At 35.9% G+C, this 23,411-nt stretch overlaps 1 protein-coding gene across 1 annotated transcript in view; it reads right to left on the bottom strand.

The window, feature by feature from the left end:
* Window positions 1-400: 400 nt before the first annotated feature.
* LOC311077827 (complement C3-like) overlaps window positions 401-23,411 on the bottom strand; it is a 140,907-nt gene continuing 117,896 nt past the window's right edge. The window contains exons 25-36 of the mRNA XM_084106458.1: window positions 13,550-13,658; window positions 13,208-13,368; window positions 12,975-13,130; window positions 12,691-12,750; window positions 12,517-12,607; window positions 11,807-11,852; window positions 11,327-11,417; window positions 11,125-11,214; window positions 10,433-10,538; window positions 4,823-4,903; window positions 4,568-4,648; window positions 401-641 (exon numbers count right to left, since the gene is read on the bottom strand). Of these exons, the coding sequence (XP_083962584.1) occupies window positions 514-641; window positions 4,568-4,648; window positions 4,823-4,903; window positions 10,433-10,538; window positions 11,125-11,214; window positions 11,327-11,417; window positions 11,807-11,852; window positions 12,517-12,607; window positions 12,691-12,750; window positions 12,975-13,130; window positions 13,208-13,368; window positions 13,550-13,658 (1,200 nt within the window). The 3' untranslated portion in view covers window positions 401-513. The remainder of the gene's footprint in view (window positions 642-4,567; window positions 4,649-4,822; window positions 4,904-10,432; window positions 10,539-11,124; window positions 11,215-11,326; window positions 11,418-11,806; window positions 11,853-12,516; window positions 12,608-12,690; window positions 12,751-12,974; window positions 13,131-13,207; window positions 13,369-13,549; window positions 13,659-23,411) is intronic.

A 23,411-nucleotide genomic window follows, 5' to 3' on the forward strand; every position in this document is an offset into this window, starting at 1 on the left:
GACTTGAGATGCTCCACATCAGGCCTCTTGAGGTTTTGCTTTTTGAATGTTCTAGAAAGTAATTTATCCCAATACCTCTTCCATATCTTTTATCATCCACATCAACTCCTGTCAGAAAGCAAATGCCAGGAATAATCATCTGAACACATTTATTATTTTTCTTTTGAATAATGTTTAGTCTATTCAGATATCCAGAAATGATCCTTTAAAGTTTCTTATGATGACTAAAATGAGATACAGATGTAAAATATCACACAAAACAATTTATAATGTTGGATTTGTGATTCAGATTATTGAATTCAGTTATCAGAATATTCTTGCAAGGTATTAGTTAGTCAGGATTCTAAATTGAACTTGAAATGAATTCAAGTCACCATTTTTTATTATTAAATTTTTTAAAAGTATTTTAGCTCCAACAATATTATTTAAGATTTATTGAGAGAATGCAAGAGAGGATGTTTAATTTCCTGTTATCAACATTTTGAACATTTAATCAACATTATGAAGCACATCCTATTCTGAGGAGGCTATCCTGGAGCGCAGAGATGCCGATGTACTGATCCCTGTATTCTGGAGTTCGGCTTTCCTCTCTTGTCGGCCAGTATTCAACCCAGGTGTGCTCTCCAAAGACGTACTGCAGACTAAAACAACAGACAAGTGAAGACAAAACAGACAAAATGACTGACTTAGCTACTACACTCTATACATTTGTGTAAGGGCCAATGAACAATAAGGATGTCAAAGGTGAAAAAAGGAGAATTATTTGAACAATCTTTGCATTCTTGTTGGTTTTTATACATTTTTGAAAAAATAAAATAAAATTAATACACACTCAGTTTCACCAGAACCAAACGTGTTTTAATAACAGGTCAAAATATGTGTTATATGTGTCTAAAGGAGTCTTCTCAGGTTCATGATTTTCTTGTCAAAAGTAATTGCCTCCTGCATAATGCTTACGTCATACTGAAGTTTGTCATACATTTTTAAACAAAATAGCTTTTTTTTCTTTCAATAAATATTAGTGTTCACTTATGTCAATATTTCTTTTTTTACAGCCTTATAATTAGACCCCTAATGCCCCTAATAATCATCTACACCCCTAATGCTTTCACAGTCCTACAGCTCGTACTGGGTCGACATTTCATTCGGAAATATTAGGCAGTTTTGATTTATATGCTATGTAATGTTTATGATCACGTTAGCTTACATGTGCGTACACTCTCAGAAAATAAAGTACATAATTGTACCTTTAGGGGTACAATGGCTTGTCACTGGGGCTGTACCATCAAGGGTACAATATTGTACCTTAACCTTTAAAAGAAACGGTACATATATGTACCTTTTAATGCTTTTTGACCCTCAAAAAATTACATATATGTACCTTGAGTTCCAACAGCAAAAACTCCAGTGTTATATTAACTCTCCTGGGAGTTTATATGATTCCAGACTCAAGAGTGTTAAAGTGTTAAAATATGAGTGTTAAATTAACAATCAAGAGTGTTAAAGTTAATGATATAATTAAGTGATTCATTGAGTGATGATTGACCATTATTGAAGACACCTGATGTTAATAAGCAGAATCACGGAAGGAGAAATTATAATTGTTTAAGACACCATTGTGGTGATCGGTGTTTTATTTAGTTGGGCTCTTGACCCTTAAATCATTAACTTTAGATTTAGTTTGGCTGTTGTATCTTATACAACAGCCAAGTTATATCAGCCAGATGAACAAAGAGAAAAGTTGATCAGGTGGTGTTGGTCATGTTTTGACAATCATAATTTGCATGAATCACTGCATTTAACACTGGAGTTTTTACTGTGTGAGTTCATGGGTGGAATAAAATAAATAAAAATTTAAAAAAATATATATATATTTTTTATTGTCCTGTTTGCTTTTATTTTGCAATTGTTTTATTATGACTTTAGTTTTGTGATGTTCAGAGATGATCTGTTTGTCACTAGTTTGTTTATTGTCACCATTGTTGGATCTCAAACTGTCGAATCTCAGGACTACAAAATGAGACGTCAAGCATATAGTCAAAGATTTAGACTCTGAATGACATCAGTGAATCAGATCACTACATGCTGATAAAGTCATCATCAAAACATATTGTGAGCAGGTCATGTTTTCTATTGCAGTAACAAATGTCAGGCATGTGATTGGCTATGGACAAAAAAGCAGGAAAATATATTGAGACCCCCAACACCCCCCCCCCCCCCCCCCCATCCACTGCGCCATCAACACCATTATATAATAATAGTATAGTAATATAGTAATAGTAATTACTATACTATAGTAATAGTATAGTATAGTATAATAATAGTTGTAATAATAATTATAACAACAATGACAATAACTTATTTGAATTTTAAAAAATATATTTTTACCAAACCTATACTGCTAAATGTGCAACATCCAACTTTTTAAACTAATTGGTTTTCCATTTATTAGCCTATACTTTAAATGATCATTTATTTCTGTGATGCAAAGCTGAATTTTCAGAATCATTACTCCAGTCCTTTAGAAATCATTCTAATATGATGATTCATTATCAAAGTTGGAAACAGTTCTGCTGCTTAATATTTTTTAATAACCTGTGATACTTTTAGGATACTTTGATGAATAAAAAGTAATAAAATTAAAATAAAAATAAAAAAGAAGAAGAATTTTTTTAAAAAAATAGAAATATTTTGTAACAATATACACTACTGGTCAGTAATTTGGGTTCAGTAATTTTTTTCTTTCTTTTTTTTTTAAATAAATCAATACTTTTATTCAGCAAGGATGTGTTAAATTGATAAAAAGTGATAGTAAAGAAGATTTATATTATTAGAAAATATATTTTTTTTTATTTTGAATAAATGCAGTTCTTTTTAACCTTTTATTCATCAAATATTTTAGGCAGCAGAACTGTTTCCAACACTCATAATAAATCAGAATATTAGAATGATTTCTAAAGGATCATGTGATAGACCGGATGTCACATGCTGAAGACTGGAGTAATGATCCTGAAAATTCAGCTTTGCTTCACAGAAATAAATTATAATTTAAAGTATAATAAATTGAAAACCAATTATTTTAAATTGTAATAATATAATCACAATATAAAAATAAAAAAAATCAGTATTTTTGATCAAATAAATGCAGGCTTGATGAGCAGAAGAAACTTCTTTCAAAAACATTAAAAATAGTAATGTTTCCAAACTTTTGGCCTGTACTGTATTCCCCCCAAAACTGCACAACTGTAGGGTAAAACATTAATAAAAAAGTGATAATAAAAAATGCGTCTTAAAACTGACATGATTGTAACAAAATCACACAGTCTGGAGAACTCAGAACAACTGCTAACATTAAGTTTAAGGTAAAAATAACTGCCATGAAATTATAGTATCTTACTCCTATGCAATTAGATAAACTGTTCATTCACTACATCACTTTACCTCTGTCTTTATCCCCTTTTATCCTCTTCTCTTCTTTTTGGCACTGTATCTATCACAGACTATAATGCTCATTTATAATGTGTCATGTAAATTCGGCCATCCGTCACAATCAGGAAACTTTCACCGCGTCTAGAACTGGCGCGAGCTGCCAGGCCCGTTTCTAAAAAAAAAGCAATGCTGTCTATATGGATGCGGCGTCGCGCATGCTACACAACAAATTACCAACAACTGATCGCGCGCGCGCTCTGACGCACTTCAAGCACTAGCTGGGCGGGGAAAGATTGCATCTCTCTGCCATCTGTAACCATGTTGACGTGCCGCCCGGTGTGGCCGCGATTCGCGGCGATTGTGGTTCCGTCCCGGGTTACCATGGTGACGGCTGTGAGATTACCCCGGATTACCCCCGCACATTTTTTTTTTTTTTTTTTTTTTTTTTTACAGATCTGCATGATTCACGTAGGTCACATTTTCAGGTCGGAAAATCCGGAATTCCGGATTAATCCGGAAAAATCACATCCCTGAAATGTGCTTTATAAACACAATGTTGGAACAGTCAGAGAAAAACTATCGTCAAATAATTAAAGAGAAAGGGTCATGAGCCCAACTAAAGCAAACACTGATCACCATAATGTTGACCTGAAACGAACATTCCATAAAACATTACCATCTAAACTTCTGTTGAATCTCGAGAACTTTTGTCGATGTATGACAGAAATAAACTCAAACTGGTAATATTAAGTGCAATAATGTGTAATGTCACGAAGTCAGTTGTAGTTCTTGTGTTTCTCTTCTTTCTGTTATTGTTTTTTTTCTCTTTCCTTCAGTGATTCTGCTTATTAACATCAGGTGTCACCACTAATGGCCAATCATCACTTAATTAATCACTTAATTAACACATTAACTTCAACACTGCTTCAGTGTTAATTTTAACACTCTGTAGTGTGGACACATATGTACACTGAGGAGTGTTAATTTAACACTGGGGATTTTGCTGTGTGGAAAACAATTCCTTTTGAGTTCCACTGAAAAACAACCGGATCATGTAGGTTTACAACAACATGGGGGGTGTAAATAATGAACTCTTGATTTATGAAAGTATAACAGTCATGACAATGAATTAACCTACCATAATCCAAGCCAGCGTCACAGGATTTATTCATACGATCACTTTCATCGACGTTGTTTTTCTTCTGGAAAGTGCAGCTTTTTTTCTGCGTAATCACACACACACATAAATATTTTTTTTGTTTCCTTGTTCACATACAAGAATAAAAAAACATAACATTGTTTAAAATTACAAGTAGACTGAAGGTAACCAAATCAAATACTACAAAAGTTCAGGATATGGTCACTTTATATTATTATTTGTGTGTGATTATACCTTCTGCACAAATGCACATGTCTCCCTTACACAGTCTGTCTATAGCGCCATCTGGGTGGTAGAACTTCATACAGCGTGCATCTGAAACACACAGAGACAGAGAGAGAGAGAGAGAGAGAGAGAGAGAGAGAGAGAGAGAGAGAGAAAAGTAAGAGTAAAAAAAGTAAGAGAGAGTAAATCATCAAAAAATTAGTTTTTACCTTTCCTTTACATAAAATCAAAAAACAAACAATTATCATAAGGAACAAAACAAATACAAATACACATATACAAAAGTGTTACGGCCTTATGAGTGTTGTATTTGTATTTTGTGTGTATCTGTTTGTGCTCTGATTAGTCTCTTTTCTCTTCTGAGTGTTAGGCTCCGCCCCTGCACACATGTGTCCCGTTGCTCTAATGGCTCCTGCTAGAGTATATAAGAGAAGTGTGTAACAGAATGAGTCACGCAGCGGTGAATCCCGTGTGTGTCATGATGCCCAGCCAGCCGTTGAAGACAAGTTGTGTTCTATTTGTTAGTCTCTGTTAAGTATATGTTGACTTTAGTATAGTTTAAGTGTTATTTTTACATGTGGAGAGTAGGGAATGAGAGATGTGAGTTTGTGCAATCATTTATAAGTCTTATAATAAATGTTTAAATTGCTCTTTGCCTCGCATCTCCTTTTATGTTGCTGACCCCTTTCTCAACGAGTATCTTAAAAACAGGGGTTTGTAACAAAAGACTATGGTGTTTATATGTTGTACCTAAACAATCAAACAATGGCATATTGACTTAGCCTACCTAAGCACATATGTAACTTTATACACAGTCACAAACAAAATATAAATTATCCTACATACATACAAAAAAAAAAAAAAAAAAAAACACTTAACCTGAATAAAGTTCATTGAGTACTAAAGTACTCAGTGTTCACATTGCTGTAAAGATTTCAGCCATTGTTTCAGCTTTGTAGAGAAAACTCTGATTGCAACTTTAAATCTGCAGGCATGGTGTTCCATAGAAGTGAACCTTTCACTGAAAAGGATGATTGACCCACAGCAGTTTATAAAATTATCAAAACTTAACAAATCATACTTTTAACAATTTGACGATGCCATTTCATTTGTTTCTGATCCATTAGTACAACGTCATTGAACATGTTTTTGCTGTTCTTGTTGCATTTACACGGCTTTAACCAGTAGATGTCCTCAGCATGCTATGTTTTGAGTGAAGCTAGAGTAGGCTAATCGATCTAATCATCTAACAGTGAATTTAGCTGACGTAGAAAATATAGTGGAGTAAAAACAACACCTAACAGTTTTTCAAGCAAGACAATGTTGTCGAAACGAGCGCTGGATACCTGAGGTAATACTTCTCACCATTTATTCAGAGGGTATGAACGATTATTTCATAATCCATTTCCTTGAAAAGGGGCTTGACTTGTCAAACAGTGTTGGATTTTTTCTGGACCTTGGCAATTAACTTCTCTGTCCGCGAGAATTTAAATTAGAATGGATTCTAGGGCTGGGCGATTTAAATCGCGATATTGTTATGCGCATCTCGTCAGCAGAGGTGGAGAGTCCAGGGGTCAGAAAGTAAAAGTCCTGCCATATATTCATTCCACCCATGAACTCACACAGCAAACACTCCAGTGTTAAATGAACTCTCCTGTGAGCTTATTTGTCTCCAGACTCAAGAGTGTTAAAGTTAATGAGATAATTAAGTGATTGATTGAGTGATGATTGAGCATTATTGAAGACACCTGATGTTAACAAGCAGAATCACTGAAGGAGAAAATCACAAATTGTAAGTTACCATTAAGGTGATGGGTGTTTGCTTTAGTTGGGCTCTAGACCATTATATGTTTACATTAATATTTACTGTTGTTTGTCTGCTGTTATTGATTTATAACAGTTAAATGAACAAAATAAAATGTGATCTTATAGTGTTGGTTATGTTTTGACATAATCATGCTGTGATCTGAAAAAGGAAACTTATTGAGATAGTTTGGTTTAACTTGTTAGCAGCAGTTTTGTGATTTTTCAGCCTATGATTATCAGTACTTATAATTCAAAATATTTAATAAACATTGTTCTGATCAAAAGACGTTCGGATAAATTCATTTAAAACACAGACATCAATAATCAGCCTGTGAATCTCAACAATATTGACAATAACAAAGCATGTTGCAGTGGCTGCCACCAATCACAACTCATTAATGGCTCCCATCATGCATTGCGGAATGAATAAATTATGATCTGAATTGTCTATGTAATTTACATTTCCTAATTTAATATTCTGCTCCTCACCATTGTTGAGATGCATAGACTGAATCTTGACATCTGTGTGTGCCTAAAAGAATGATTTTTTTTTTTTTAAACAACTTTTAAGAAATCCTTTATATTATATCAAAAATTCTGGGCATTTATGCAGATTCACAGTTATGCTGTAACCAACAACATAAATAGAAATCAGAAAGAAGGATTTTAATGAGTTCAGTGATCAAGTTCAAATGATGATTGTCATAACATAACCAACACCATCAGATCACTTTTTTCTTTGTTCAACTGGTGATTATAATTCAGAAACAACACACAAACAAAATCTAAAGTTAATAATATATGGGTCAAGAGTCCAACTAAAGCAACCATTGATCGTCATAACGGTAACTTACAATTTGTGATTTTCTCCTTCAGTGATTCTGCTTGTTAACATCAGGTGTCTTCAATAATGTTTAATCATCACTAAATTAATCACTTAATTATCTCATTAACTTAAACACTCTTGAGTGTGGACTCGTACACTCCCAGGAGTGTTAATTTAACACTGGAGTTTTTGCTGTGTACAAAGAGCCGTAGTTAACTGACAAGCTGAGCCATATCACATTAAATATCGCTGGCGATACGTCCGCGATATTAATGCGATATGGCTCAGCTTGTCAGTTAACTACGGTTCTTTGTAGTAAATGCCGCTCCATCTGAAAGCAGGTGATGGCGATTTACTACCAATCAAGGAACCGGCTTTACTGACGAGATGCGCATAACAATATCGCGATTTAAATCACCCAGCCCTAATGGATTCTGATTGGCTGTCAGTGTTTTATCGTTCAACAGCTGGAAATAAATAAATAAATAAATCGTCCCGAACGATCCCAACGATATAATTTCTCTATATCCTTATCATTATAGCTGTGGTGTGAACTCTGCTATTCTTTAACATTAAGAACGATTTTTAGAACTATAGCCTATATCTTTATCTTTATCGTTATCGTCCTTGGTGTACGGGCCTTTAGACATTTTCTTAATAGGGGCATTAAACTTAAGCTTAGAGACTACAATGACAACTAAATATTTAAATTCAATCACTTCCTTGATTTCATTTTGATCGATTTTGATTTTAAATCCATCCGTCACTTTTGTTTTTTAGTAAAAAAAAAACCACATTGAAGTGGGTTTGTTGTTAAACTGTAATCCTGTAGCCGCTGGGAAACACTGACCAGTTGCCTGGTTAACATTTCTGAAGCCGGTCAACAGGATTATAAAACATAAACAAGGTTTTATTAAACTAGAAGGTAGCAAACGAAACAACGTATGTAACACGTACACACAAAAAACAACCGACAACTGAATAATGAAGATGGAACTTAAACACACAGTGTTAACGAACTAAATTATGAACAGCTTTGTATACAATGAATTTACCACTGTGAAACGTCATAGTCGTGCTTGTGAAGGTAGTTTGGGTCAATCAGCTTGTTCTTCTTGACTGTCATTATTGGACTCAAACTGATACGGCAAAACTGATGCCATAGTCAAGTTGTATGTATGTTATATTTGTTTTCATAAATAAATATATAAATATAACTTTATATAAATTAAAATATAGAAAACATGCGCAGCAAAATCCCCAGTGTTAAATTAACACTCCTCGGTGTACATATAGGTCCAACCAGAGGTGGAAAGTCCAGGGGTCAGAAAGTAAAAGTCCTGCCATATGTTTATTCCACCCATGAACTCACACAGCAAAAACTCCAGTGTTAAATGAACTCTCCTGGGAGTTTATTTGGCTCCAGACTCAAGAGTGTTAAAGTTAATGAGCTAATTTAGTGATTGATTGAGTGATGATTGACCATTACTGAAGACACCTGATGTTAACAAGTAGAATCACTGAAGGAGAAAATCTCTTTTTAAGTCACCATTATGGTGATCAGTGTTGGCTTTAGTTGGGCTCTTGACCCTTAAACTAATAATGTTAGATTTTGTTTGGCTGTTGTATCGGAGTTATAACTCTCAGATGAACAACAAGAAAAGTTGATCAGGTGGTGTTAGTTATGTTTTGACATAATCTTTATTTGACCTGAGTCACAAAACTCATTTAAAGAGTTTAGGTTAGAGTTAGAGTTAGGTTTACCTTGTTGATTACAGCAGCCTGTGATCCTACAGTATGCCATTTTCAATATAATCAGAAAGATTTCTTAGAAGTTGTTCTGATCAAAAGACTTTGAAGAAGTATTTTATTTGGACACACAAACATCAAGAATCAGCCTGTGAAGAATCAAGAATCAGCATGTTGCAGTGTATTCTGGGTGCCACCAATCAAAACTCATTCATGGCTCCCATCATGCATTGCGGTATGAATAAATTATGATCTGAATTGTCTTAGTAATTTCCTTTTCCTAATTGAATATTCTTTTTGTCACCATTGTTGAGATTCATACACTGATTCTTGATGTCTGAGTGCCTGAAAGAAAGGTTTTTCTTTTATTTTTATTATCAGAACAACTTTCTGACTTTCTGAACCTGGACTTTCCACCTCTGGCGTAGTTACAGTATTGTTTACAGCAAAGCCTCAGGAGCTGATTCTCAACAGTTAAAGGTAGACCCATCAGAAAGGACTGGGACCGCCTGACCAAGTCGACTGAACACCTGTGGGCGTGACAACGATGCGATGATGCGAAATTAAGCGTAGTTGTTTCGCTGGAGGTGGTCATATGCAAAAGACTGGTACGTCACTTCGTACCATGACGTCACTTCTTACCATGGGTCCCCAACAAGCTGTAATTAGAGCTTGATTAAATAAATGCTTCGTTTATAATGGGGAGGACGTCTTAAGCTATGAAACTTGCAGGAAGTTTTAATGGTACAAAGACCTCTTATATACCAAAAGATCAAGGCAAATTTGGTTTCTCATATCATGACCCCTTTGAGAAATATTATTTTCAGTGGACTCAAATGTAGAAAGATCACAGTACTATCAGTATAAATTAGTATAAAAACTGTTTGAAACAATCGGTTTCCCAAATGATATGAGTTACCTTCCAATGTATTTTTACGGTAACATACTGTTAAAAAGGAGAGCTGTAAATGAACGGTAAAGGGTTGTAAATACCCTTTTACAGAGCAATTTTTTTTACAGAGTAATTTTTACAAATTACAGGGCAATTTTTATAACACTTGTTCGTAATATTATATAACAATTCTTCAGTGTGAGTGACAGTGGGGAGAAGAGTTTTGGAGGAACATTCAAATGTTAATACTTGATGGCACTGAATTAACGTGTTAATTTGAGAGCTTCAGTTTAATTGTTTTTATAGACTAAAAGAAATAGTGTGTGTACATGCAGCAACAGCTCACTTGGTGAGTGATATTCATATATTGTGACGGCAGCAGGTTGAAGCAGACCCACATTAAACATCTTGTTGATTCTGAAGGAAAGTCTTTCTTTCTCTTTATGAGAAACCTAATGAGACAAAAAAATTCAAAGCAAATTTACATGATATTAAATATCAAATTGTACAATGGAAACTGCCCACATTCACATTTGCACAAGCGACAACTAATAACTAAAAACTAATAATGTGGGTCAAATTTGAAAAAAAAATTGTAGTCAAGTCAAAATTATTAATTATATTTGCATTTGAATTGTGATTGGTGTTTCTTTCTTGCATTCATTTAACAATGTACAGCTGCAATTACACTGCAAAAACAGTATTCTGTTTTGCATAGCTGATAGAAAAAATATACATGTAAACATTATAATTTAGATCTATATATTCAATTTGCACTTTCTCTTCTGCTTAAAGTATCATGTGAGATATGATTCTGATAAGCAGTCTGTAATGTACCAAAGTTACGTGGAACCACAATGGCGTTACAGATAATGAGCATCTTGGAACATCTGTCAGCCAATCCGAATCAAGATTTCAACAATACTGTGATATTAAGCAAAACAATATCACAGACTTTGTAAATAAATTTGGTTTCATGATAAAAAGAAAAAAAATCAGTTTTTGACATCATCGGGCAACAGAAGTCTGCTGAAATACCTTATCTAAGTAGAGGATGAGGGATCCTCGCTCTGACAGCACTTTATTCTTTTCATATTTCTGAATGTATCTCTCCTTCCCCGTGGACAACTGAGGGCAAGAAAATGAGAAAAATAACTCAGTGCATCACATGATGACCAACATGTTTTATGGCCTATCTGCAGATGTGAGGCAATTCTGCATCAGTTTATCATCATAATACCTCTTTAAGATCATTTTCTTCAACATCAAATCCTGTCAGTATGCCAATGTCCAGAATAGTCTTAGTGGCATCAGTTTTATCATTTTTGTAGCTGTAAAGATGTAGATATAGTGCAACAGGTTCAGTAAGTCTTCAGTTTTCCTCCATCAACTGATTCTGCATTTAATGCTGCTTTCACACTAGAGCTTTACATCCAAACCTGAGTCCGTTTGATGTCAGATTTCTTATATTGTAGTATAACGTAGAGCTGCTTGTCTCTGAATAAACTCTTTTTTCCGTGTCAGAACGCAGTGAAACTGGAGTCTCCCCTGAAATCATTATCTAACTGTCCCTGGTACTCGCGTTCATGAAGCAAACATACAGCGAATGTGGGACAGTAAACAAATCAAGTGTGAAAACAGCCTAAATGAGCACATGCTGATTAATTACAAATTAAATGGTTTCTTGACATAAAAATAAATGAGGTATTTGTTCACATACATGAAATCCACAATGAAGTTGTAACTTGCAATGGCTCCTTCTTTTACTAAAGGGAAACAAAAGTATTTGGTGGTTTTAGTTCAAGTCAAGTCTTACCTTTCTAAAGGGAATATAAAAATAAAATTCATTAAAATGAAGATTTAATACATAAAGGTATTTGGGGAAATACAAGTTAACTAGTGAACCCTGGGTCAGTCTAGCCCGTTGGTAAACATAATCCTGTGTTATCATGTCTAATGTTTCATGATCCATGTAGAAAGCAGTGCTAACCCACTTCTAATGTCATTATAGTTGTAGTTAGAAGTGTCAAATGTTCCTAAACAGGGTTAGAGTGACGATAACCCAGGGTTAAGCACAGTGTGAAAAGCCTTAATGTCCAACTGAAATCAAAATTGACCCTATTTACTTTGTTAGTGCATATTACTACTTGTGGTGAAAAATTAATCCGTGCAAGTTAATACACAGAAAAAAATAGTTTGCCGTCGTAATCTTTAATCAAAATCTGAAAAGTTACTTCCGGTCTGGAATGGCGTTCCCTCTCTGATGATGTTGGAGGAGCGCTAGAGTAAAACCCTGCCCTCTGTTCAATATACCGTTTCACTGGGAAATATATCACAACACTGGAGAAAAGTCGTTTGCAACTTCCGGTTCACGCAGACTTTAATGTTTATAATGTGCTAAAAAAAAAAAGGCCTTTTTGTCAATCTCACTTTCAGGGGCTTTTTCCATTTTAACAGTCAGATCAAAGAGTGTACAGTCAGACTTCTTCTCAACAGGTCTGGTGTAGTACAGCGTCAGAACCTGAAAAGAGCAGCACGTCTCAGATTAGATGTTCAAACGCTTTAATCTTGCTGTTGACCATATAAACGCTTATAGACACTCACTGAGAGAGTGGCTGTTCCAGTTCCTCTAGCCGTCACACTGAAGTCCTTGTTGATCTCCAACTGTTGAGTGAACACATGTACTCGAGTCAGCAGGATAATCAAATCCATGATGTAGCAGAGATACCTGAAGACTTTATTGACCAAATTCAACACATTTGATGTAGACAGTTAAATATGATGGATGACAAATAACAAAACTCCCAACATTCCTCACTTACTACAAAATCATTAAATTGATATGTGCAGCACACATTTTGAAGCAGGTTGATGAGTTTAATCCTCACCTTGTATGACCGTGTAAGATGCACATTGTCTCTTTTAATGGTAAATCTGACAGGTCTTCTTCCTGCCACTGACAGCTCCACGTCCAGATTGAGGTTTTGTCGGTCCTTCACCTGCGTGCGATACTCTGCCACGGCCTGGAACACCATGATGGTCGCCTGGAAAGTGCAGAACAGCATTCAAAGACAAGTTCTGCATCTGTTTATCACAGTCAGATGATGAGATGTTAGTGTACCTGTGTGGTGTCGGATCCACCATAATGAGACTGTTGTGAACGCAGCCAGAGCACTGCCTCTCCTGCTATATTAAAGTATTTGTCCTTCACAAGTGCCAGCACAGAGGCCGTCGCCTCCAGTGACTGATGATGCTGTCCAGCGACAGTCCAGGACCTACCGGCTGATTCAAACACAAAGCAGGAATAATAACAGGACTGTGTTCCTTTACTGTTATTGACACCAACCAGCAGCAATCATTACACTGCAAAATGTGATAATTTTTCCATTATTTACACTGGGTTTGGATTAGAATTATTCCATGTTGTATAAAGCAAAACACTTTTTGATGACTTGTTACTGACCTTCATTGGCCATGGCGTAGGACGTCATCGCAACAGCGCAAGGATTGGTCAGTTGTGGAAGTCGACCTTCTAAGAATGCAACAGCCCTCCTGATACTTTCATCCAGACTCTATAAAAGTGTGTGTAAGAGGTTAAAAGTTCTTAGATCTGCATCCTACAACATACTGTATAATTCACCAACTCTTCAAGGTTAATTTATGTTGTTACCTGTATGATTTCACCCATCACAATTCTTTAGATTAACTTTGTCATAAGGGTCCATAAATAATACAGTCGAATGGCAGAAAAAAGGTTTTAGACAGTAATGAAGTCATATATAAACGATTGCATGGCTTCCAATTAAACAACTATAGTTGATGAGATAATAAAGTGATTAATTAAAGGGTTAGTTCACCCAAAAATGAAAATTATGTCATTAATGGTGCCAGATAACACATCAGCAGCGTCTTACGTCAGCAGCGTCACTGCGGAGTCGTGAACGCGGATTGACAACAGACCCGAAAGAAAATACAACACTGAATAAAGTCGCAGTTTTTGTTATTTTTGGACCAAAATGTATTTTTGATGCATCAAAAAATTCTAACTAACCCACTGATATCACATGGACTACTTTGATGATGTCTTTATTACCTTTCTGGACATGGACAGTATACCGTACATACATTTTCAATGGAGGGACAGAAAGCTCTCGGACTAAATCTAAAATATCTTAAACTGTGTTCCGAAGATGAACGGCGGTCTTACGGGCTTGGAACGACATGAGGGTGAGTCATTAATGACATAATTTTCATTTTTGGGTGAACTAACCCTTTAAGTGATGATTGGCCATTAGTGGTGACACCTAATGTTAATAAGAATCATTGAAGGAAAGAGAGACAACAAGAACAGACAAAAGAGAAACTCAAGAACTACTGACTTAGAGCCATTATACATTATTGCACTTAATATTACCAGTTGGACTTTATTTCTGTCATACATCTACACAGTTCTTATTTAGATTTAACAGAAGTTTAGATGGTAATGTTTTATGGAATGTTTCGTTTCATGTGACCATTATGGTGATTAGTGTTTGCTTTAGTTGGGCTCATGACCCTTTCCTTTTTAACATTAAAGGTGTTCTAAGCGATCCCAGGTTTCGAATTGTTGTCAAACAAAATGGAGGCTAGCTAGACCCTCCCGGTCCGTGTACGTTTTGATAGTTTGTTTTTTCGTTTGAACCACAAAACAAACGAGAAACCACCTCTTTTTCGTTTGTCGTTTCAATCCAAAAACACTTTCATATGGAGATAATATAGAAATTAAGTTTTATGTTCTGTAATTTTGGAAAGCTAAACACTTTCCATTATTTTCATTATAACTGTGCTTTCACAAATCACGTTTCTTAGCCCTGCTGCTTAAGGCATTTGCCTACTCACCAAAATGAGCTCTTTCTCCTCATGTTTGATTGTCTGATTTACATGTGTGCTATACTGCGTGAACAGTTTTAGGAGTTGACTGTAACACTCACAAATTTAAAAACATGTCTCACATATAGGCCTACTACAGTCCAGTGGGGTGTGTGACTCTAGTGTGTATAATAAACAACAAGCAGTATGTCATGCAAGTGAACATAATCTAAATATTTTAATAAAATAAATTGATTCATTTCTTATTTGCATAAAATAACATAACAGATTACAATAAAAGGAGCTTTCAATTTAACTGTTCTGCAAGTGAACATAATAGAAAAAAAATGAACAATTTATTAATTTATTATTTGCATAAAATAACATGAATATAATTTTCAAAATCAACATTTGAATAAATATCTTATTACTGTGTGTCTGCCTATATATTATTTCATGAATTTCTGTTATTCATATAACAAGGAAAATGCATAATAGAACATAAATATTGATAGATTAACGGTTTGCAGTAATTTTATAATTGTATCTTTGCAAACCGTAAGTGGTAGGCTAATGAAGCCGATTCAGTGGGGGACATACCCTTACGAAAAAGTACTATAGGAGTCTTATAGTATTTGGGACATACTATAGAAGTACGATAAGACTACTATAGAAATACTAAAGCAGCTTTAAAATATTATAGAGCTATTACAGAACATCACAGAAGTATGTTATGTTCTGTAATACCTCTATAATATCCTATAATATCCTAGAGTCGCTATAGTATTTCTATAGTAGTCTTATAGTACTTCTATAGTAATATTTTGTCACAAAATACTATTTTCCTAAGGGTAATTAGGCCATGCATAACCAACACATAGACATAACATTTTCTGTCATTTAACGTCGGCCATCCTCATTAATGTATTTTAAATTGTTTTCATATTTAGATATGACGGCCAGAAAAAATTAAGTTATGTTAAGTTTTTGTTATTAAGTTGGTTCAGTGCCATTGACTCCCATTATTTTTTGCAGTTTTCCTTCAGTTTTCAGTCCATAATGGCGGCCGTGCCGTCACGTCATGGGGACAACCATAGATATTATATATGATGTCTATGGGGGCAACTGTTGCTATGGAGCGTTCTATTGAGTTTCGCCTCTTGGGCTTCTATACTCTTTGCTGGTATAACACACCTTTGCCATGAAAAACAGAGCGTTGCTATGGACGCAACCGTAGAGATGAAGCGGACTGTTTTCTTTAGCGGAAGCATACAATCGTTTTTAAATCAATAAACTCCTTTTTAAATCACTATTTTGTATCAAATTATTGATTGATTTGGTAGGTAGCCAGGTAATAAGCGGGATAATGTAGAGCGAGGCAGTTGTTATTAGTGAATACAACCCCTTTAAGGCTGATTTACTATTATAGTAATATAATAGGCTATATTTACTATTACTTCCGGGTCACTTGGGCAACCTGTCTTTCTTTTAATATAGATCTTCAAACGGAGAAATGAAAAAAGGAATTTCAAAAAAACTAAATCGGACCGTTATTTGAATTTGGTTTAGTCGTTTTTCGTTTTTGGATTCAGAAACCAAAAACGGGAGAACGGCTCTTTTTTCACCGTTTCTTTGTTTTTGGATTGAAACGACAAACGAAAAAAAGGTGGTTTCTCGTTCTTTTGTTTTGTGGTTCAAAAGAAAAAACAAACTATCAAAACATACACGGACCCCTCCCTCCTCAATCCGTGTATCATTCGTTCAGTCGTTTTTTATTTCATATTGAAAGTAGAAAAATGAGAAAACAGTTCCTTTTTCTATTTTTCTTTTTTTCCAAAAAAACGAAAAACAAGAATTAAGCTTGATTTTTCGTTTTTCGTTCTGAGGTAGAAAAATGAATAAACAGCTTGAATATTCGATTTCTACACGTGGGCGGGAATGAAACGCCCCTTTCCTCTGATTTGTCAGCCGAAGATCAAACTGTCCCGTCTACCCGTCATCAGGGGCATGTTCAAGTTCAAAACGGTGTGCAACGTTTTGCTACGGTTTCCGGGTTGAACGTCATGTTTCCTGGAAACGGCGTGCACCGGTGTGCAATGGGGTTTGAGATACGTTTTCTCTTGTTTGGTGGGTGTGTCAGAACTGCAGTCCAATCAGCATAAAACACGCGGTATTAAAGTGAACTCGCACAATGGGTTCAAGAAAAGTAATTTACAAATTTGTTCGATGCAGCTCGGTATACGCAACAACTGAGGATATTAGAAGACATGTTTGTCGTAAGTTTTATTGTAAAAATATAGGATATCAACATAATGATGTAGTTGTTTATATTTTTAGCTTCATTGCAAGTGTATGACATTTGGTATAGAAATAAACAATGCCCAGATAGCAACATTGTTTCGGCCCGGATCCGGCCCACATCTGGCACTTGTGGAATACGGATCTGGCCCACATGCAGCGTGGAATGACGGCCCTTGTGTGGCCCACTCCTGTTTGCCAGATCTGGGCCAGAAGCAGGCCATAGCAATGCCACATCTCAGCCAAGAGCAAAGAAATAAACCAGAACTGGACCTTATCTGAGCCACAAAATCTGTGTATATTAAATATGGAGTCATCTCATCCTTAATAAGCCTGTTAACAAGCAGAAACACTGAAAGAAAGAAGAGAACAGAAAAAAAAGACGAGCAGAAACACAAGAACTACAACTGACTTCAGACACAGCCTCAGATGAAATCAACTGAAGAGAAAAGAAGACATTAAATCTGTGAAGATCTCAGCAGAGGAGGATTAAACAACTCCACAAACAGCATTACCAGCTTCACTTATTACTAACCAGACTGACTTTATTTCTGGCAGACATCTACAGAAGTTTTATTGAGAATTGACAGAGGTTTAACTCTAACGTGTTTCATTTGAAGTCACCATAATAGTGAATAGTGTTTCCATTAGTTGGGCTCTTAACTCTTATTATATATTTTTGTCTGCTGTGACAGTGTGTTTGTTAAACACATTTGCAGCACCAAAGAAAGTTAAAGTGAAATGAGATCAGGTGATGATGGTTACCTGTTGATGGCTTTATAATCATCATTAAAAAAAACTGTTTCACTGATGCCTTTGGAGTCTAACAATTGTGTTATTCCATTAATATCTTCACACCACAAACCCTATGTTACAATGTGAGGTCCAGCAATATTATAACAATCAGTCAGAAGACTTTAACAAACATGAGCACGAATCATTACTGTTCGATGACAAACACAGACATCAATAATCAGCGTATGAATCTCAACAATGGTGACAATCTAAAGTACCTTGCTGCAATGCATGCTGGGTACCATCATTGTACAAAACTCCCAGCATGCATTGCAACATGAATAAATTATGCAGCTGAATTGTCCTATTATTTTGTTTAATTCTAAATATGTGCTTTTATTTTTTTTTTGCTTTTGTTTTTGTTGTGACATTTAGTAGCTTTTCAGTGATGTTATGAATTTATCTGTTTATCAAAAAAAAATAAAAAAATTGTCATCCTTGTTGAGATTCATGTGCTGATTTTTGATATCTCTGTGTGTCACCGTGGATTTATTTATCGTGCTCATGTTTGTTAAAATCTTCTAACTGATTGTTATAATATTGCTGGATCTCACGCTGCAGTAACGCAGGGTTTGTGATGTGACTATATTAATGGTACAACACAATTGTTAGATTCAAATTACCTCAGTGAAACAGTGAATCATGAATTTCGTGATGATTATAAAACCATCAACAGGTAACCATCATCACCTGATCTCAGTTCACTTTAGCGTTCTTTGCTGCTGCAAATGTTTTTGACAAACACACTGTCACAGTGGCCAAAGAAGACAAAAGATATACTAAGAGTTAAGAGCCCAACTAATGGAAACACTAATCACTGTTATGGTGACTTCAAATGAAACACATTAGAGTTAAACCTCTGGTAATTCTCAATAAAAACTTCTGTAGACGTCTGACAGAAATAAAGTCAGTCTGGTTAGTAATAAGTGAAGCTGGTAATGCTGTTTGTGGAGTTGTTTAATCCTCCTCTGCTGAGATCTTCACAGATTTAATGTCTTCTTTTCTCTTCAGTTGATTTCATCTGAGGCTGTGGCTGAAATTACTCCATATTTAATATACACAGATTATTTTGGCTACAATAAGGTCCAGTTCTGGTTTATTTCTTTACTCTTGGCTGACATGTGGCATTGCTATGCAGAGGTGTAAAGTCCAGGTTCAGAAAGTAAAAGTCCTCCTCAGTATTTTGTTCCAATCACCTGGATTTGCTAATTCAGCAAGAGAGAGAACTAATTAGTGAAATCAGCTGACTGAGTTTATGGGTGGAATAAACATATGGCAGGACTTTTACTCTTTGGCCCCTGGATTACCCACCTCTGTTTATCAAATAATAAACTTGGTTTTTAAAAATTATTTAGTGCACTAAAACCATTAATCTATGGCATTATGTAGACACACACAGACATCAAGAAACAGCATATGAATCTCAACAATGGTGACAATCAAACAAACTATCCAGATAATCAGATCAACTCCAGCTGCATAATTTATTAAAGCCGCAATGCATGCTGGGAGATATGGGTGAGTTTTGATTGGTGGTACCCAGCATGCACTGCAGCATGAAGCATTTCATTGATTGTCACCATTGTTGAGAGTCATACACTGATTCTTGATGTCTAAGTAATGTAGAGGAAAAAGTTTAATGCACTAAATGTTTTTAAAATCCTTTATATTATTTGATAAACAACATTGCTCTCATGCTGTAAAATTTAATGGATTCTATTATAATACAGTCCTATATAATCAAAGCATTAGACACTGAATAAGATCAGGGCTTCCAGAATTTCCATGATGATATCATCATCATCATCATCATCATCATAAATAAACAGCCAACATCACCTGATATAATTTTCTCATGGCTTTTTTAGCTACAACACATGTGTTTTATAAACACACAATTATAGCAGCCAGAGAAATGTAATATTAAAGAGTCAAGGGTCAAGAGCACAACTAAAGCAAATGCTAACCACCATCATGGTGACTTTAAAATGCAAAATTTAAATGATTTCATTAAAATGGAAATTAAATAAAGTAAATCTGGTTAGTTTAAGTAAGCTGGTAATAAGTGTACGGCCATGCATTTCACCTTTTTGTTTGGCAAAATGACATCAGCAGAGGTCAAAATCTTGACATCAAATTGACATAGACACTTTGACGTCAATATGACTTTCATTTTTGACCTATTTCGTGACGTAATTTTTACATCAAGGTGCCCGCTGGGCAGAGATGGGGACTCGAGTTTGAGACTCGGACTCGAGTGCGACTTAAGTCGCACACACAGTGACTTCAGACTCGACTTGAGACTCGTCCTCGAAAGACTTCAGACTCGACTCGGACTCGAGCTGCGGAACTCATGAACAATGTTTATTTTTAGGAAACGTCTGATGAGCTCGTTGTTATTCCCCTCCCTCCGTTACCTATAACCTGCCTACGTAACACGTGAAGTAGGCTACTATGTATCTGCTGCGCGCGGCCACACATGAGAGGACAACAAACATGTCGCCTGCACCGGCCGCTGGCTGCTGTGCCATTCATCGTAAGCTTTGGGTTTAAAAACTTCAACAGAGCTGCCAACTGTCACGCATTCACCGTGAGACTAATAGAACCGACTCTTTCTACTAGCTAATAGTAAATAAACACGAACACTGAACGATACAGTACAACTTACCGAAATGTATATTCCATCATCCTCATACATGATATCGATCAATCAGTGTTTTTCATCCGCGGAAAGGGGTCAATAAAACAGCTGGAGAACAAATATGTCACATAACATTTACCTCAGAAAAGCCATTTAATGACCATAATATGGGCTATCACGTTAGTTGGCTAGAAAAAAAAAAGAGCTATAGAGAGTATTTTGCTAAATATGTGTACTATATTACGCATTTATTATATTTTTATTTGACGTATTTTATTTTACTTTTACTAAAGTTGTTATTATAATAAAAAAATGCATTATATTTAATTTGAGTTATTTTTAACCAAGTAACACTACCAGTTGATAGGGCTCTTTGTAGCTATGTTTACATCATTAGGTGAGATTTTTTTTTTTCTTGAGAAAAATTAACACCTATATTGTGTACCTAATATTTATCCAAATATTAAATCAAATCACAAGAATTTAATTTAATTGAAATCGTGAAATTTGTGTCAAGCAATATGTACAAAATGTAGCTTACCAGAAATTGTACCATGTTAACATTGTAACATGTTGCCACTAAACCTAATAAAATTCAGTTTTTGTCATGTTGCAATAGCCTGTTTACACTGATTATATACCAAAATCAAAGCTGATACTGTATGCTAATAAATAAAGTCATAATAACATATTACATGCTTTGAATTCCTTATAGCTATGCAGTGATCTAAGCAGCCTGGATGGGTCGCTGTACGTGATTCAACACTTATTATAACGACAAGAGACTTGAGACTTGACTTGGACTCTAGCTCAAAGACTTGAGACTTGACTTGGACTCTAGCTCAGAGACTTGAGACTTGACTTGGACTCTAGCTCAGAGACTTGAGACTTGACTTGGACTCTAGCTCAGAGACTTGTGAGCATCTCTGCCGCTGGGTACTCTTGTTGTATAAAACTCTCTTTGAACCACATCTTAATATAACGTGATATGGTGCAATACCTTCACAAGTCATCTAAAAAACTTGCATCATTGCAAAAGAAAGCCATACGGGCTCTGTTCTGGTCAGAGATAAATTCTCATACTCACCCTCTATTTTATCCCTTTGAGTTACTAAGAATAGCTGAGCTAAATAAATATCATAATGCCTGCCTTATGTTCCAAATTGTTAATAGTCTGAACTCTAGATTGAATAGTCTTGTTCCTATCTCCTGCCCCCAGCACACATACGAAACGAGAACCAAACCACTCATATGTGGCAAATATCGCCGACATGTCCGCGCCAGTATGAGCGTTGTTTGTAAGGGGCCGCAGATTTAGAACGGGACTGATGATGGCCTTAAGGTGTTGCCCTCTATCTCCAACTTTAAAAGACAATTAAAAAAATATTATCTACAAACCTATGTTTAATATACACTCACCTAAAGGATTATTAGGAACACCATACTAATACTGTGTTTGACCCCCTTTCGCCTTCAGAACTGTCTTAATTCTACGTGGCATTGAATCAACAAGGTGCTGAAAGCATTCTTTAGAAATGTTGGCCCATATTGATAGGATAGCATCTTGCAGTTGATGGAGATTTGTGGGATGCATATCCAGGTCACGAAGCTCCCGTTCCACCACATCCCAAAGATGCTCTATTGGGTTGAGATCTGGTGACTGGGGGGGGGCATTTTAGTACAGTGAACTCATTGTCATGTTCAAGTAACCAATTTGAAATGATTCGAGCTTTGTGACATGGTGCATTATCCTGCTGGAAGTAGCCATCAGAGGATGGGTACATGGTGGTCATAAAGGGATGGACATGGTCAGAAACAATGCTCAGGTAGGCCGTGGCATTTAAACGATGCCCAATTGGCACTAAGGGGCCTAAAGTGTGCCAAGAAAACATCCCCCACACCATTACACCACCACCACCAGCCTGCACAGTGGTAACAAGGCATGATGGATCCATGTTCTCATTCTGTTTACGGCAAATTCTGACTCTACCATCTGAATGTCTCAACAGAAATCGAGACTCATCAGACCAGGCAACATTTTTCCCGTCTTCAACTGTCCAATTTTGGTGAGCTCGTGCAAATTGCAGCCTCTTTTTCCTATTTGTAGTGGAGATGAGTGGTACCCGGTGGGGTCTTCTGCTGTTGTAGCCCATCCGCCTCAAGGTTGTGCGTGTTGTGGCTTCACAAATGCTTTGCTGCATACCTCAGTTGTAACGAGTGGTTATTTCAGTCAAAGTTGCTCTTCTATCAGCTTGAATCAGTCGGCCCATTCTCCTCTGACCTCTAGCATCAACAAGGCATTTTCGCCCACAGGACTCCCGCATACTGGATGTTTTTCCCTTTTCACACCATTCTTTGTAAACCCTAGAAATGGTTGTGCATGAAAATCCCAGTAATTGAGCAGATTGTGAAATACTCAGACTGGCCCGTCTGGCACCAACAACCATGCCACGCTCAAAATTGCTTAAATCACCTTTCTTTCCCATTCTGACATTCAGTTTGGAGTTCAGGAGATTGTCTTGACCAGGACCACACCCCTAAATGCATTGAAGCAACTGCCATGTGATTGGTTGATTAGATAATTGCATTAATGAGAAATTGAGCAGGTGTTCCTAATACTCCTTTAGGTGAGTGTATAACTGTCTTCTCATGGAATACTGGGATGTATGTGTATGATTGTATGTGTATGTTTATGTACTTTTATGTATGTACTGGTGCACTTTGCGTGCTTTCAGTTCACTTT

Source organism: Abramis brama, assembly GCF_963993115.1.
Source record: "Abramis brama genome assembly, chromosome: 2".
Taxonomy (NCBI): Eukaryota; Metazoa; Chordata; class Actinopteri; order Cypriniformes; family Leuciscidae; genus Abramis; species Abramis brama.